Source organism: Psittacula echo (assembly GCF_963264785.1).
Source record: "Psittacula echo genome assembly, chromosome: 1".
NCBI classification, from domain to species: domain Eukaryota; kingdom Metazoa; phylum Chordata; class Aves; order Psittaciformes; family Psittacidae; genus Psittacula; species Psittacula echo.
The window spans coordinates 11,892,336-11,908,485 of record NC_137735.1 but is presented as its reverse complement, the minus strand read 5'-3'; the positions used below and the strand labels follow the sequence as shown (position 1 = coordinate 11,908,485).

Sequence of the window (16,150 nt, the reverse complement as noted above, 5' to 3'; positions counted from 1 at the left end):
CGTATTTCCAAAATGTCTTCCCTAAAAGAAGACCTATTTGTTCTTGACCAAAAACCTTTTAGATTTGGAATATTATGTGATTTCAGAAGATCTTGGTCAGGCAGCAAGCACTTACTTGGTGGTTTCTATTGGTATTTTACAGAGTGTTGTGATGTGGTGCCAGTGATTAAATTAGTGGTCTAGAACAGGAGTCATAACTGGTAAAAGTAGCCAGCAATAACAAAGATCGTAAGTTGGAAGTGCAGTAGTAGGAGCCCTTTGGGTAATTCAGATAAAAGCCCTTTTTCTTTCAAATTTATGCATGTAGAAATAAAAGCTGACTGTGATTTAACCTGGTTTTAAGAACACAGCAACTTCATTCTAATCATTGACTCCGGAGGAAGACTCAGTTGCTTAATTTATGCACATCTATTACACGTCTAATGTCAGGTGGGATGAGTCCAGTTAAAAGAGTCAATTAAAATGCATTTAAACTGTAGCCTGCAAAGCAGTGGCTCTGAGGAAGACCTGGGGCTCTGTCTAGATACACTACTACATGAAAATTCCCAGTGAGTTGCTTTGGTAAAAAGGGCAACTCAAACACCACATGCGTAAGAAAGTAGGTAACAGTTTGAATACTGTCATTATTTTTACATTGTTATACCACAATGCAGGAGCCACTTTGTTCACATGTTCAAATACTATAATTGGAAAGGATGTAGAAAAAGAAGATAGAAAATTCAAATGCTGGTATAAGAACCTTAACTTAGAGAGTCTAGAGAAGACCTCCACACAGTAGGTTGTTTTTTGTAAATGTTGGAGAGGTGGCAGCATTGTGTTCAATAAATGCCTCAAGTACTGAAACAACCATTAATCTAACAGTGAAACAAATAAGCCTGGTGGTTCACATGAGATTCAAATTTTCAACCTGTGGAAGTGTAGTTTGGATATGCTTGGGTAGGCAGAGAAATAATGGACAAGTGTTAGTCACTTAAGCAAAAACCAGCAAATATTTGGTTCCTCAAACACCTGCCAGGAAAATATGAGGTATCCAAAGTTATGGACCTTGGTAATTTCATTTACTGTCTCAAAGTCAGATTACCGTAACGTAGTTGACCCTCTTGCCACGGTATAGCATGAACATGTGAACCTGGAGTGACATCAAGTAACTATTTCAGTGGTACCAGCATCACTTTGAAAGATGCTAATCAATATATTATTATCATTGTATTATTATATCCTTATCATATCTATTCTCTTTTCAGACTTTGGGCAAAAAGATAAATACTTAGGAGCTATCTAGAGTAATTTTCTTGTAAAATAACTGAGGCCATGATCCCATCACCCTTATGTTGAGTCATTCTCCCACAAAAAATGTAAAAAAGTCAGTGAAATGGCTTCATAAGTTAGCTATTCCTGAATATGAGTGAGGATATTTGAACTTTTGTATAGTCTATGACCATAACAAGAGAGACTACAGGGATTTCTATCTATTATATGCAAAGGCTTGTCAAAGATGAGCACCGTAATTGATAGTATCATAAAAGAAGTTACTCATGAAGGTTTCATGGATATAAAGCATATTTCTAATTTGGCATCCTGTGTGAAGTCATATCCTAAATTATAAGGTATAGAGTATAAAACTAGCTTTGATCTTTTAGAAAATAACCCATGTTAAAGACACAAGCAAGTAGAAAGGAATATTCAGACAATTTGTCATCTGGGGTTAGGATATGATAGTATATTTAATGGTTCTGCTCCATAAAAATGTGAGAGACCATATTTTACTATCTATCCACTAGAGAAGAATAGGAAGAATCCTGATTTTTTCCACATGGATGGATGTATATATTTCTAGAGAGTATTGTTAGAAATCAGGTATAAATGGAATCCATACCATTACAGATAAGGAAGTGAGGAAAATTATGACATGTAGTTCATTATCAAATAGCAGTTACTTTTCACAGCAAGAAATATAAGTGACATTGCAGGTTTTCTTGTGATAGGTTAGAAGAATGGAGAGTTATTAATATGAATTATGCATTGTGTGAGTTATGACCAGGTAAACCAAACAGCGTGTGCAAATGATGTGCTGTCTGTCACATACTGGGTAAATGTAAAGGCTTTGGTGTAAGCAGAAAGATAGATTTAGCTATAAATCAGCTTTTACGGCTTGTAGAGTTTGGCACTATTTTTAAACACTGAATTTCTGTAAAATTTCAGCTCATTGTTGACAAATGCTTTTTGAATTTCTTACCGTTTAATGAACCAGGGGTTTTCCTTTTTAGAACATTGAGTGACTCAGAGTGGAACATAGTGCAAGATGTCTGACATTCTCTCTCTTGTATTTTCAGAGAATAGCAGCTATAAAGCAGGCCTTGAATGCACACAACATCAGTTTCTTTCTGAGGGGAGGATACTGGGTCTTAGTGACTTTAGCTGACTCCAGTTCAGGTAAACATATACACAAAGCTCCCAACAGCACAACTTTTGGATGCCTGTTTGAGTTCTAATCAGTTAAGGAGAAAATTTTCATATCAATATATATGTCTACGTACATATACACTTACTTCGTATTTGTTACATATAGATGCATGCATAAATATATGTATATATGTGTAAATATGTATATATATGTAATATATAGAGTCCCATCATTTTTGTTTGTGTATCATCTCCCATAATATATCCTTTATTATTTCAGCATGCCGTGGGAGAACAGCTTAACTTAGCACAATCAATTTATGTAAATATGGGTATGATATTTTATCTCTCAGCTCCCTCTAGAAGACAAAGCTCTTTTATCTCGTCACTAATGTGGAATCGTGCTACAGTCTTGCTGTAGTACCTCATCTGGTTTAAAGGGCTAACATTCGTTAGCCAGCATAAAAGGCTGGGATTGAAAGAAGCACATGTTTTTTTCAGCCTTTACCAATGTGGGACCTTGATGAATTAATTGTTCAGAGCCTTAGTTTTTCCTTCTGTGACATTAATACAGCCCTGCTTTTGTAACACGTATACTTTAGGATATGCGATCATTTCCTATGATAACTTTAGATTCTGAGAAAAAGACCCACTGAGTATGCAAATAATTAAATCTTCAAAGTTGTTTATTGTGTTTTATTTTGGCTTCGGTTTTGCTTGTATTTGTTTTTAATTGGTCCTCTGTCATTCAGTCACAAGTCACCAATTAATTTTGTGGTGTTGCCTTCTTGAAGAGGCTACAGATGTAGTAAAAAGAACTTACACAAATAGCAACAAATGGTTTTGCCCTGACAATTAAATAGAAAAGAAAGCCCAAGAATGTGAGTGATCTGAGAGAAGACATGCTAAGCTGTTGTTTTATTTTGTATTTCAGACTCTCGGAGGATTGGAGGAGGCAGTGGCTACTGGGCTATTGTGATTCTCTTTGTTATCTGTCTAGTTGCAGTTGGGGCTTTCATCCTCTACAAGTTCAAAAGGCAAGTAAACCTTAATCAACGATATACACACTTTAAGAATTAGGTTTATCCACAGATCAGCAAAACAGAGTTTGTTTGTTATTTGAAAAGGTTCCTTGAAGAATTGCAAAAAGTCCACTGCTTTGAAAATCATGTTTTTCCGAACTTTTCAGGCATCAAGGTCCTGTACTGATGCTTGCTTTCACTTGCTGTGTTCCAAGATAAATAGCAGCAATATGGGAACTATGTAGAGTTTGTTCAGCTTGTCTAAATAATATCATCAAGAAACAGAGCTGAGCTAAAATATTATTCCTGATTAATTCCTACCTCATTACTCCTAGCAGTTATGAATAAACTGAAGCTTTTGGGACAAGGAATGCATCTGCAATGCTGATTTGCTTAAAAAGGTAGTATTATCAAAATGTGTAGTGCTCTGGAGTTTCTCTTTGCACACATTACATTTTAATTGCTGGGGCAATGCCATATAGAATGACTGACAGAAATAGATTAGCATTAATTTGACACTAAAGTTTGTTGAGGGGAGAAATAATTCTGGAGATGGACTTTATGTAAGACATATTCTCAAAATTGGCAAGGGATGCCATGCCAGCCTTTGACAATCCAATATATCTCTAGTCTGCAACTGATTTTAATCAGAGCTACAAGGGTGCTAGGCAATTTAAAGGATTTTGTTCTTGTTCATGAGTCTGTGTTATCATTGGCTATGCTCTTGGTAATTTTCTATCTCTGGGGCACTTAGAAGTTCTTGAGTTTAAGCATACTGGAAGCAAGTCTTCATCATCATCAAATCCTGCTGTCCTTACTCAGTGAGGATTCCTGTTGATTTGTCTCATTTTTTAAAGGTTGATTTTTATGTGAAATAAACATAGGTTGTAGAAAAGGGTGCAGCACTGAGTTTGTGATAGCAGTAAGCATAGGTAGCATTTAAATAAGTTTGTTTAGATAAAGAGTTACTAAGTCAATATAGAGCCCCCCTTTTTCTAAGGATCTCTTCATTTTCCACTGCAGCAGCTAAGTTTCTTATTGCTCATAGTGGCTGATTTCTTTAAAGGACAAAGCGCAAACTGTCAGGCTGTCTACAGCTGAATAAAATTCCATTTTACTATTCTAGGTGCCTGCAGCAAGGAAAAGCATAAAAATGGTTGATGTGGTGTAATTATATTATTTCAGTAGCAATAAATGGAGGATTTGCTGTTTGTAGTGTGCAGTCATAAAACTTGCTTGTGATATCTTTCAAAAGCTCTATGATTTATATCTTTTATTAGCTCTTAAATGAGAGCAATTAAATTACAGACACAATTACTGCATGGCAAAAGAAGTATGAAATATTCAAGAAAGGAGGAAAAAATTATGTTCCTTGAGTTCTTTCTAAAATACTCAATGAACCATTGCTTTATAAATAGAGCTTTTACTAAAGAGGAAACTATAGTACAATTTGCAAATTGCGAGCTTTAATGTTTCTCCCACTTCTATATATAATTTGTGAAAATCATTTGCATTTAAATTTTGTGGGGGTTCAATTTAGATGCGAGTGAGGAGAATCGTGAGAGATATTCAAATGTTTATGAGTAGCCTGAAAACTGCAGTTGGCATTGATGAATGACCATGCAGTAGTATTCAATTTTAGTCCATTTCATATCTGTTTCTGAGATTTGACAGAATTATTTTCAAATATTCCTGCTCATCTTTTCCAAGGTGACAATTTTTGTTGTTGTTGTTGCATCCTTTATTTGCAATTTGATCTTCAAAGAATATTGAGCGCCTGATTGGTGCTACATTTGAAAAATCAATTTCCCCCGTGTGCTCCCTGTAAGCTCCTCTCCCACCCAAGTCTTTAATCCCTTCAAAAAAGTCTTTGCTGTATTTATAAAGATGGATGTTTCATTGCTGGATCCCCATGGAGTGCTTACTTGCGAGTAGAGTTCCTTTAAAGTCAGTACAGTGAGTATGTAAGTTTACAAACTCGTCCATAGGGACTGAGGCTATGAAATTGAGTGTCCTTTATAGATACAAAGGTTGCAAGTTGTAATGCACAAAGGCAGCTTGTCAGTATTATATGCCTGTATATTAAAAATTAATTTGCTGAAAGAATGCCATCGGCAACAAAAATTGTTCCATTTTAGAATATAATTTCAGCAGAACAACATTTACTGGGCTCTCTGGTAACTCAGACAACACACGCAAATATAAAAATGAGTTATTTTCACTTACAGGCATGTATAAGGTGTTGAAATGTTAATAATGTCCATAATTTTTATGTATGATTCACAAAATTAAGTAGGAGATGGAATACATTTGCTGGTGCTTTTCTTTTACTTATGTAAGTCAGATACTCCCTTCAGAAAAAGGTTAAAGCTTTCTTTTCCTTGAAGTCAGAGAAATCTTTATTATTTTTAGTTTTATCACTACACTGATTGGGTCTGCAGGACTTGTAGATGGCATTGGGGCACAGGCAAAGCAGGTGGTTTGTAAAAGATTGTATGGACATGCCTTGGACTATTCTCTCTCTATTTCTCTCTCTTTTCTGGCCTAAAAGACAGGTTTTAAGGCTGTTTGATACCTGGAAAGATGCAAGATAGAAAGACTGGGTTGCAGTTAAGATGGTGACTGCATTGGCAGGGAGGTTACAGCTTCATACGTGAGAGCATTTAGTCTTTTTGCAGTGAGTCGAGGCACAAGACAGGACTGGTGGTGAAAAGTAAAGAGAAAATAACACACTTCTGTATAGACCATAGTACAGCTTCAATAGAAAAAGGAGAAACCTGCTCAAACTGGCTAATGGTTCTGAAGTGCCAGGGATTGGTTCCTGTCCCCAAGCAAGAGGCTTAATTTACACTAATTCATCACACAGAATTGCGAGATGAAAGACGGTGTTGACAAGGTATCAGGGACTAATCTAAGAATTCTTTTTTATGAATCTTTCAGGGCAATCAGGACCTCTCGGAAACTTGCTGCTCCTGTTTCTCATTTTCTGAAAACTGCAATACCCAGCACTAAAAAATGGTGTCCCTCACAAGAAGTCAATCTCCCAAAATTAGTTTTTGGGAAAGCAGTAATCTAAAAATAACAATACTCCATAAAATTATATGTCAGATGCCTCGTATGCAGAAAACAAAGAGAATATTTTATCTAATTAAGTAGGGAGTGTAGGGGGAAAGCAAAGGCAGATTCTTATAGAGGTGGTGGAATTTGGGCTGATTAGCTATAGGCATAGTAAAAACCAACACTGTCTCATCACTCCTGAAGGAATTCCTATTTTAAAGAAAAAATTAAATTGTGTCATTTCCTACTAATCAAAACTAAAATGTTAGGGTCTGCTGGATAAGCGGAGCTGTCATGGCTCTCTAGTAATGATTAGGTGACTATAAATTACATTGGTTCTAATGCACCCTAATGCCAAATAATTAAACACTGACTAGAAATACTGCTGTCCTATGTTCTTATATGCAGTAAAATAGTGAACATTTATCATTTCATCTCCCTGCCTCTACTTTATCTAATGGTGTGTTTGTGCATCCAGCCACTTATCACCAGGAACATATGCTTGAAAAACTGGTGCTGGAGTCCTGGGAACCCATGAAGCGATTCCTGGCAGTCCAGAGAGTGATTGCTTGCTTTAGACAAAAACAAAATTAGAAAGCCAGAAAGTCTTGAGGCACGTAGGGTTTCGATCCTCTGTGATCAGAGTAGGTAAACAATTCAGATTAGGGCTAATTTTATGTAGAAAATGAAAAGTAAATTTTAAATGGTAAGTGCTGATGGTTTTAAAGACTAATTCTGGTTGTATCCCACAAATGAACAAAGATTAGTTTAGCTACATTTGGGAGGGTGTGTCAGGGAATTTTCAGCATTAGAGCAAGGAGAGGTAATACCCCAACTGCTAAATCTGACTGTGGCTATGACACAGGATGCAGTGCAGACAATGAACATGGATGGCTGGCAAGCCAAGAATAATGTGCCTTTTCTTTGCTCTTATTTTTTGAGTATGGAAATCACCAATCTGATGCCTCAAGCAAACAATATGTTACAGTACTCACTAGTATGCTTCAGTTGTTTAAGCATCCAGGTAAAATGGACTAGAGCTGTTTCTTTTGACCAGAACAATATGAAGCAGCTGGAAAATATATTTGAGAAGTCAGGTCTATTTTTTAATGCAGATCTGGGACTTTCATATATTTTTTCTATACCATAACATCTTTAATAAATTAGGTTCAGGAAAAACACACTTCTTCTATTCCCTTTGAAAAAATGTTTATATTTTTTGTGGGTTTCAAGTTGCCATCCACAAAAGATTTCTTCATTCTTTCACAGCAAACTTCTATGGTGTGCAGTGCTGGGCAACAGTATAGAGAAGGCAAATAGCACTGTCTGTACTAGGCAAGGTGGAGGAAAGGAAAAATACATTTTAGCCACATCAAAGCTGCCATGTAATTATCATGGATCTGAAATCCTTTTCTTATTTTTTACATCTGTATAACAACAGGATATTAGGGTAGCCAAACCAGAACAAATAGTTGGCTTTTCTGCTTAGGTATTTGACCTGGTTAATAGTAGCAAATTTGGTTCTCTAAAAGAGTATGAAAATCTTCAACTTTTAATTTGTATGCAGACTACTGCCATTGTACTTCAAGCTGCATGTGTTGTTTTCACAAATCGCCATGAATCTACTTCAGCCAAATTTATACCATTCTGTGTGTATTCTTTTTTTCCTCACTACTGTCAAGTGCCACTTTTGGTAATGAACCCCTTCCCTGGTCATTTCCACAATCTGGAGGAGAACTGTGTTATCTTTCTGCCTCATTGACTTACTGTCTTGTTTTCAGTCTCTGAAAAGCTATCTTTTTACCCACCTTGCTTATATTACTTTTATATTCCATGAGCGCAAGTTTAGTCCCAGTCCATGTCATTTAGTTATAAAAAAACAGGCACTAATTTAATGATCCATAGTATTTCATAAAAACTTCCTCAAAAATCAAAGTAATAGCATGTAGAAAAGATTTCTGAAATGAAAGAGGCAAGTAAATCAGAAGTGCTTTAAAGCACAAAGAAGTAAGTCATCTTTGAACATTAATCCAAGCATAATAAAGCCAGCACCACAATAAAGTTCTAAAATAATATTTTATTTAATCTATTTAATAGATTATTATTGTTAGTTTTATTTAAATTCCACGAGAATGCTACATTATTCCATGTCCTTTGCCATATGAATATGTTCCTTTTTTTTTTTTTATACTAAGCAGAATCTTAATCAAGCCTCTGGAAAATGAATGCAGTTGCATAAAGGCCGATGAATATTGGCTTCACAAGGAAGGAACTGAAAGCCAAATAAACTAGAGAGTTTAAATGAGTGGGAATCAATATCTCATCCCCTTCCTGCTGTTCCTTACTGCTGAACATTTTTACGTGCAAATAGTTTCAGGTGTGAACTGATTAGAATTTGTGAATATCAGGAAGTAAAGAAAAAGAACTTTCTGGAATATCTTCTAAAAGGTGTAAGACCTGAAGAGCTTGGTGAAGGCCATGTGCTGTGATGTTCAATAGTAGTTCTGTGCAGAATTAAGTCTCCAGTACATATTTTTATGGTCCTCAGAGCAGGCATGAATATTTCTTCTTCTTCATGATTGAAATAAAATGCTACAAAGAAAACAAAAGGATCTAAAAATGTAAACCATAGAGTACTGCTCGGCAGAGGTAATTGTCTCCAGCAATGGATGTGAAGCACATGCATTTTGCAGCTGAAGAGTAAACCCTCAAAAGAATCTATCGTATAATCTTTTTCTCTGTACTTATAAATGTGCTTTCAATTTTCATATTGGTGATATAACTCTCTTGGGTCAGATTTCATGTCTTGTCATGTTTTCACAGTAGTCTTTTATGTAGACCCAAGCATTTCAGCTCTGCCTACTTCAAACAGTTATATTGCACTGAATAGAAATCACTTCCTTAAGAAGAGAATGCACATCAGGGTACAAAAGAGTTTCTCTCTGTGTAATTAGAGGTAGCAGCTTCTTTCCTACATATTAGAGCAGTGAGAGGCAACTGAAAAATTTCCAGAGTCAGGCCCATCTTTAGCAAGGATTCGGTATCCACATCCTGATTCGTTCCACAGTGCAGTTCTCCCTTATAAGCAGAACATCTGGCACATCTGTTAAAAACACCTCTTGAAAAGGCTTGGACTGCCATTTTCTTCAATCTGGTTGAGTCTCTTGCTGGTAAAACTGAACCATATGAAACACGTAGAGATCTCTATAGTGTATAAAAGGTCAAATGCCTACAGTATAAGCACAAGACCTATACAAGACCTGTGATTCTCCACTTCTTCCCATCCATGCTCTGTGTTACAATCTAAGATGCTTTCCTCTGTATCTGTGAGGAACAAAGAAAAGTGTGAGAGAGTCACTGATTATCTTAACTTTATTGCCTTCCTTGGAGGATCTATACTTAGCAGGATTGGGCTCGCAAAGTTTAGATGAGTGAGAAATAAGAGCTTATGCCTCTTCTCCTTTTACCTGTAACTCATACAGAAGTGCTCTTCACAACAATATGTTTCATGGTTATTTGTGAACTTGTGAGGTTTCTTCCTTTAGGAACCCCTTAATGCATTTAATAGTATGTGTTGTGACTGTGCGGTCTCTAACTAGTAAATCTTACCAGACACACGAGTTGAAGCCTCAGGATTTACACTAAAGGACACACCTTGTTGAGCTGGTTTCAGACAGGCTCTTCAGGCTGGGCAGACAACTGACTAGCAGCTCCGTTCCCTTTGCTTAACTGCAAAGGTCTGATGTGCCGTATGGGTTCAAGATGGATAACATATTTATTGTGTCAAAAATATTTTGATGATGCCACTGATGCTTCTACAGTCTGTCAGAAGTTTTGAGAAGGTTCCCTAATTATTTCAGAAACATATGTGCTAATTCTGCAGATGTGTTGCAAAGACGTTCTTCTGGGTTTTATTTCCCTTAGGCATTCAGTGGTGGACTGAAAGTGAGCAGTTTGACAGGTTTGATGCAGGTCTGATTGAGAGGGATATTGTTTTCCACATGACCAGTTTCATTAGCAAACACATTAAAACAGTCTGGAGTTACTGGCCCTAGAGAAAAAAATCAAAATTAATTACCTAATGTATTTGTTTTGATAACAAGGAATGTCCTTCCCCTTTTCATTGTGGCTTTTTTCATCCAGTTAATAGGGGGAGAGTGATGCAGGGCTTGGCTTTATGTGTATGTTTGTGTTCTAGGAAACTCTTGAAGTGGTCATAATAGCACAGCGTTGTGGTGTTAGACCTTGTTTGCATCCTTCTCCTTTGTATTTGGTTAGCACTTTATTTTCTCTGAGCTCACAGAGATGCAGAAATATATATAAATATAATTTTGTGTGTGTTTGTATACACATACCTATATAGATCTCTGTGTGTGTACACATATAGGTATGCAGTATGCAATTAATCTCTTGGATAGTTCAGAATAAAGGCAGGAGATCTACTTCAGTTGTCTTTCATTTCTTAACAATTTTGATTTATTCTAAGTATTCTGATGCCATGGAAGGTGCTGTTCAAACTAGCATGCTGCAGTAACTTCTATCTCAAACTAAAATGGTGCAACCTGGTAAAGAACCTTTCTTCTGAAATGACGTTTAAAGACAGGTCATGTTCAAAAGCCTAGAGAAAACAGAGCAACCTGTGTATTTATCCAGCTTTCAAACTGCTGCCAGAATATGGAGCAGGAGATGGTTGTTTTTAGAGACATGCCTACAAATTAGTGTCACTTTTTCTATTTTCTCACTGTCTAAAGGAGCTCAGCAGAAACCACAGCTTAACCTCATCAATTCAACCACATTTCCCTTTTCTTCTCATTGTCTACCCCTTGCAATAATCTGTGTTTAAGCACAGACTTTGACAGCCATGATCTGCTGTCATGTTGATCAAGCTGTTGAGCTGCTTCTTGCAGTGTACAGCCTGCAACTCCCTAATCAGAAGTGTCTGCTTGGTGCCTAGGAGAGGATGTCCTTATATGCTCAGGCAGGCTGCACGTGAATGCAGCTACAGCAAAGGGTATGGCTCTCAAGAAATGTTTAAACCGTAAATTCCGTTGCACAGTTAGAAGTCCCTGATTATTCTGTTTGATTTTACAAAGTCTAATTTATTAAGTTAATCTAGTTAAGAAGTCTTTATCAATACTAAGACTTAAGGCTCCCAGTCTCAGACATAGTGCTAATTGTTCATTAGAGCTGATAGAGCCATTTAATCATATGCTTTTTGGTTTTCTAGATTCAAATCAGAATGAACGAATTAATTAAATGCTGTCTGCTATAGAGAATTTTGTCTAATTCATCAGTTTCCAGTAGTCCTGGGCCAAACTTTACACTCTTTTTCAGTGCTGCCTGCTTAACTTCTCTACCCTCCCCCATCTTCTTATGTGCCCTGACTGGTGCCAGTTTGCCTCCTTACCCCTTGGTCCTGGCCTCCTGGTTCTTCACTCTCTGCTCCCTTTTGATTTCTCCTGCTTCCTCTCCTCAGCCCTGATGGAGCATGAGAATGCTACTCGATGTGTTCACACTTCAGCATCAGCCCACCTCACCAGGGGGATGTGGTGATGATTGTGACCTAGCTTGATGTTTGCAAAGACACCTGGAAACAAGAAAGAATTACCTGTTTTGTATTTTTATTGCTTGAGTTCTTAAAATAGTTTCTCTGTGGGTTTAGTAATTTTTTTAGATTATTGTTCATTGTTAGTCAGAAATTGATGCTTAATTATTATGTTGGTATGAACATTGTGATAAGACAGTTAAAACTGACTGAAAATAAGGAGTTGGTAAGTTCAGGTTGTGAGCACAAAACTAAGGGAGGGTGGGATTGGTGCTAGTTTGTGATTCTGGAACACCTTTGGTCTGCTGAAGCTCTGCTCTGATACCAGCATGTGCGCAACACAGGGGAACTCCATCACAAGACTTTTTCTCCTTGTCTGATATAGGAAACTGCCAGGCAGAAATGTCTATGCCCAGATGCACAACGAAAAAGAGCAGGAAATGACAAGCCCTGTTAATCATAGTGAGGACACCCAGAACATCATCCAGGGTGAGGAGTTTATTGATGATGATCTGGACTCGCAAACACTAGGTAACGCAAGAGGTAACTTCATTTTTAGTTTATAAATTTTCATAAGTAATTGATTTTTAATTGATATTTGTTTTCATTTTAGCTTTATTTTCATTTTCTGCTCAGTCTCAGGAGGAAGCAAATAGTACACCACTAACAAAGAATTATCTGAGTTATATTCTTTCAGCTTGCTTGTGATACAGGCCTATGTATGGATGACATGCTATATAGAGGACAAGTACACAGATAATACATTTTCATGTTAGGAGACAGACATTTTTACAGAGAAATTATATTTGGTAGAACAGTATATAATAGGTAACAATAATCCCCTGAATTAGTGGAAAATGTAATCTAGGCTAGCAGGATTTGTAGAGCCAAGGTTTCCATTATTTCAAATGGATTGAATCTAGATCTGTTGCTTTATTTGCCATTGTACTAAAGTGGCATTTAAAGTTTTCATTATTAGAAACGTTACATTTATTCCTGCATAAAAAGTATCATAAGTCTTCCCTATGTAGCTAATTTAAGTAACTTTCCAGTATTTATGGGGTGGTCATAAGGAACCCATGAGGGTGCAAATTATTCCAGTGTCAGGTGGAAGTATATATCCTGGCACCCTGTGGTTATTTTTAATGTAACATGGAGTGCTGATCTATAAAGTTCATTTCTTGTAAAATTTACCATTGTGTTCAGATTGCTTTCAGGTCACAGTCTGAAAAGTGTAGGACAATGGAAAAAGCTCCTCAGTTCCATTTCTACACATTTTGTGAAAATAAATCGGATAACCCAAAGCCTTTGGGATTTGTAGCAGTAGATTGATGGTGTAACAAGCAACTGTGATGTCTTCATGAACCCATGGAAAAAGATGTGGTTTAGCTGCACCAGAGGTAGCCTGGGGAAGGACAGAACTTTGACAGAAAAGAGATTTCTTTATCTTGCATTTCTCATTTATATGTCTTGTCGATATCTTTATTTTCATTTGCTGAACCGTGTGCTGCTTCTAGGTTCTTGGAGGTGTTAGCTTTGAGCACGTGGAAAGAATCCAGCCTCTTTCTTTGCTTTGTGCATTTATATCTTTTCTTTGACAACCTTTGTGTATGAGTATCACTGTGTTTTCATTCAGATTTTGCCAGACGACCTTGATTGCACTCCTGACTTTACTGGAGTTAGTTCCAAAAACAACCCTGGAAAAGCAAAGTCTATGTTAAATTTTTTTATCAACTCATCTCCAAGGTCTTTAGAGGAGAAGGTTGAATGCTAAAAAATTCCTTGCAGACATGCCTGTTAAAGTGGAGCATTCAAACACCTCTAGTAATGTATAGAAGCATAACTACTTTTAATGGTAGAAAATCCCTTATGGCCTATTTGTATAGGGCAGCTTGGGATGCTGCAATAAAGAAATGCTGCCCTGATTTGTAATGCATTCAGAAATAATCTCTATTTGCCCTGCACTCCTTACTCAGAAAGAGAGAAAAAAGATCTTCTGTCTGGGCAGAGCATTATTAGGGTTAAAGAGTGCAAGATCATGATGTTTTGCTGGGAAACTTACTACAGCAAATGCAATTCTCAAGGTTATTTGTGCTTCTGCCAGGTTGTCAGCACCAGCAGCATTTCCAATTGAATGTAAAGAGCTTATTTCTATGGATGATAATTATCCGTATATTGTCAGCTACCGTACAGCTTTTAGACATTTTATTTAATACATAAAACTATCCTTCTGCTTGCTGTACTGCTTTGCTATTTGCAATACTTTCCACTAGCTTCAGTTTTGCTCAGTACCGCCAAGAAAATATTCCTGTTAATGATACTTTTCTATTTTATCTGGCCAAAGAATAAAACATGTTGTAATCTCTGCTTTATTAAATCCTGGTTTACGACATTATCTGCAGAAGGTTCCTATATTATGGAGATCCCTTCTAGTTGTGGTGAGCTTTCTCCCTCCCTATTGGGAGATGTCAGTAGCAGCCTCCGCTCCACGCACAGCAGGGAGTTGCAGGCCTGGGTTTCTGTTTGTTCTCTTCTCATAACTTTTGAATTTCCACAGTACAGTATTCCCAGACTCACCCATCCACTTTTTTTGTTTTCTATATATTTTATGTTGCCTACTTTATCGCAACCCCCACCTTGGGACTCCTCAACACCATTACCTTGCAGTGACTCCTTCTGGGAGAAGTGGCAACTTGAACAGCTACAGAGTTCCCTTATTGCTGATGCCGGTCAGTGTCCAGTCCCAGGTCAGTGGCATGTCGAATGGACGCCTCAGGTTCCATTCTCCTCCCTCACCTGCACCCCTCGAGACAACTACACCTTTTTAAGCCACAAAGAGAACCAACTTATGCAGTTACTGGGATAGAAACCCTAGGAATTCACCACAAACACACCATCATGAGCAAAAGCTTTGCGTGAAAGTATGCTGTAGGTACATGGAGCTGTTGCACCAACCTGTTGTTTGATAAAGCCACTCTCTTCATGCAATTGACTTGTCCTTGCAATAAAAGAGGGATTTGATGTGAAGTGCCTGAAATACACTAATGCTGGCCTTTTGTTTCTATATTTTTGTAGGCAATCACTCAGGCGTGGTTTTGAGCATCAACTCCCGAGAGATGCACAGTTACCTGGTTAGCTGATATTTACAGCTGAACACAAAAATCAAAAGACTCTTCTCTGTATCGTTTTATTTTTCCCTGGTGATGTCACAAAATTGCAAATATGGCTGTAAATGCTGGTGGAGAGGAGGTTTCTTATCAGTCCCGTGGAAAAAAAAAGTCCATCATCGGTTATCGAGGGAGAAGGATAATACGTCTTGTAGTTCACTCTATGGCCTGGGAACTCATTACAATTGAAACTCAAAATATGGTAGCAAATTTGTAGCCCTAGGCACCTTCAATGCCACCTTATTTCTTTTCTGTTTATGCTTTAGTTCTTTATGTTTATTTTTAGAAGGATTGACTGTAACTTTCTAATTATGTTGTTGAGGTATTCAGCTGAAGGGTTGAGACTTTTCAACCTAAAAAGGTGATTTTTACACAAGTGACTAGACCAGAACAGGTGGTTGGTTGATCACGATGATGTTTTTTTTAAGGAAGCCAAGTGTTTCGGTACTGGGAGAGAGCTGAGTGAGGAAATAAATGCACTCCTAGTTGATACAAGCTCTTAACTTAAATGTGTCAGACAATCTAATGATTTTAGGCTTAGGCCCTTCTGTGGATTAGAGGAAGTAAAGTGTTATTTATAATAGAGGATAATGCTCTTGTAAGTGTAGCAAGTCATGACAAACCATCAGCACCAGTATCTCTCTCAGTCCCACCCCGTGTAGAAGAAAAACACCAGCTCGATGCTATTTCCAGACCAGGTGCCTTCACTTGCGGACAGTCACTTCAGTTGCTCTCTTCTTGTCTCCTGAGCGAGTACCTCTAGGATGATGGCAGCTGCCAGATGACTTATCCTGTACAACCCCTGCTGGTGGCCTGTCTCTTTTTACATTCCCAGAGAGCATAAATACCTCTTTTAAGGCGCTTTCTTTGTATGCTTATTTTTTATAGATTTCCTATAAGGGCAGAGGTGCCAGGTAGGTCAGAGCTCTCACCCAGGCAGGACTGGGTAGCGCACT

The 16,150-nt window shown here is 37.5% G+C and overlaps 1 protein-coding gene across 1 annotated transcript in view; it reads left to right on the top strand.

The window, feature by feature from the left end:
* SORCS2 (sortilin related VPS10 domain containing receptor 2) overlaps positions 1-15,126 on the top strand; it is a gene marked incomplete at both ends in the record, with an annotated part of 556,540 nt that extends 541,414 nt beyond the window's left edge. Inside the window, 5 exons of the mRNA XM_080638949.1 lie at positions 2,334-2,433; positions 3,338-3,440; positions 12,413-12,570; positions 14,695-14,774; positions 15,103-15,126. Of these exons, the coding sequence (XP_080495075.1) occupies positions 2,334-2,433; positions 3,338-3,440; positions 12,413-12,570; positions 14,695-14,774; positions 15,103-15,126 (465 nt within the window). The remainder of the gene's footprint in view (positions 1-2,333; positions 2,434-3,337; positions 3,441-12,412; positions 12,571-14,694; positions 14,775-15,102) is intronic.
* Positions 15,127-16,150: the final 1,024 nt, after the last annotated feature.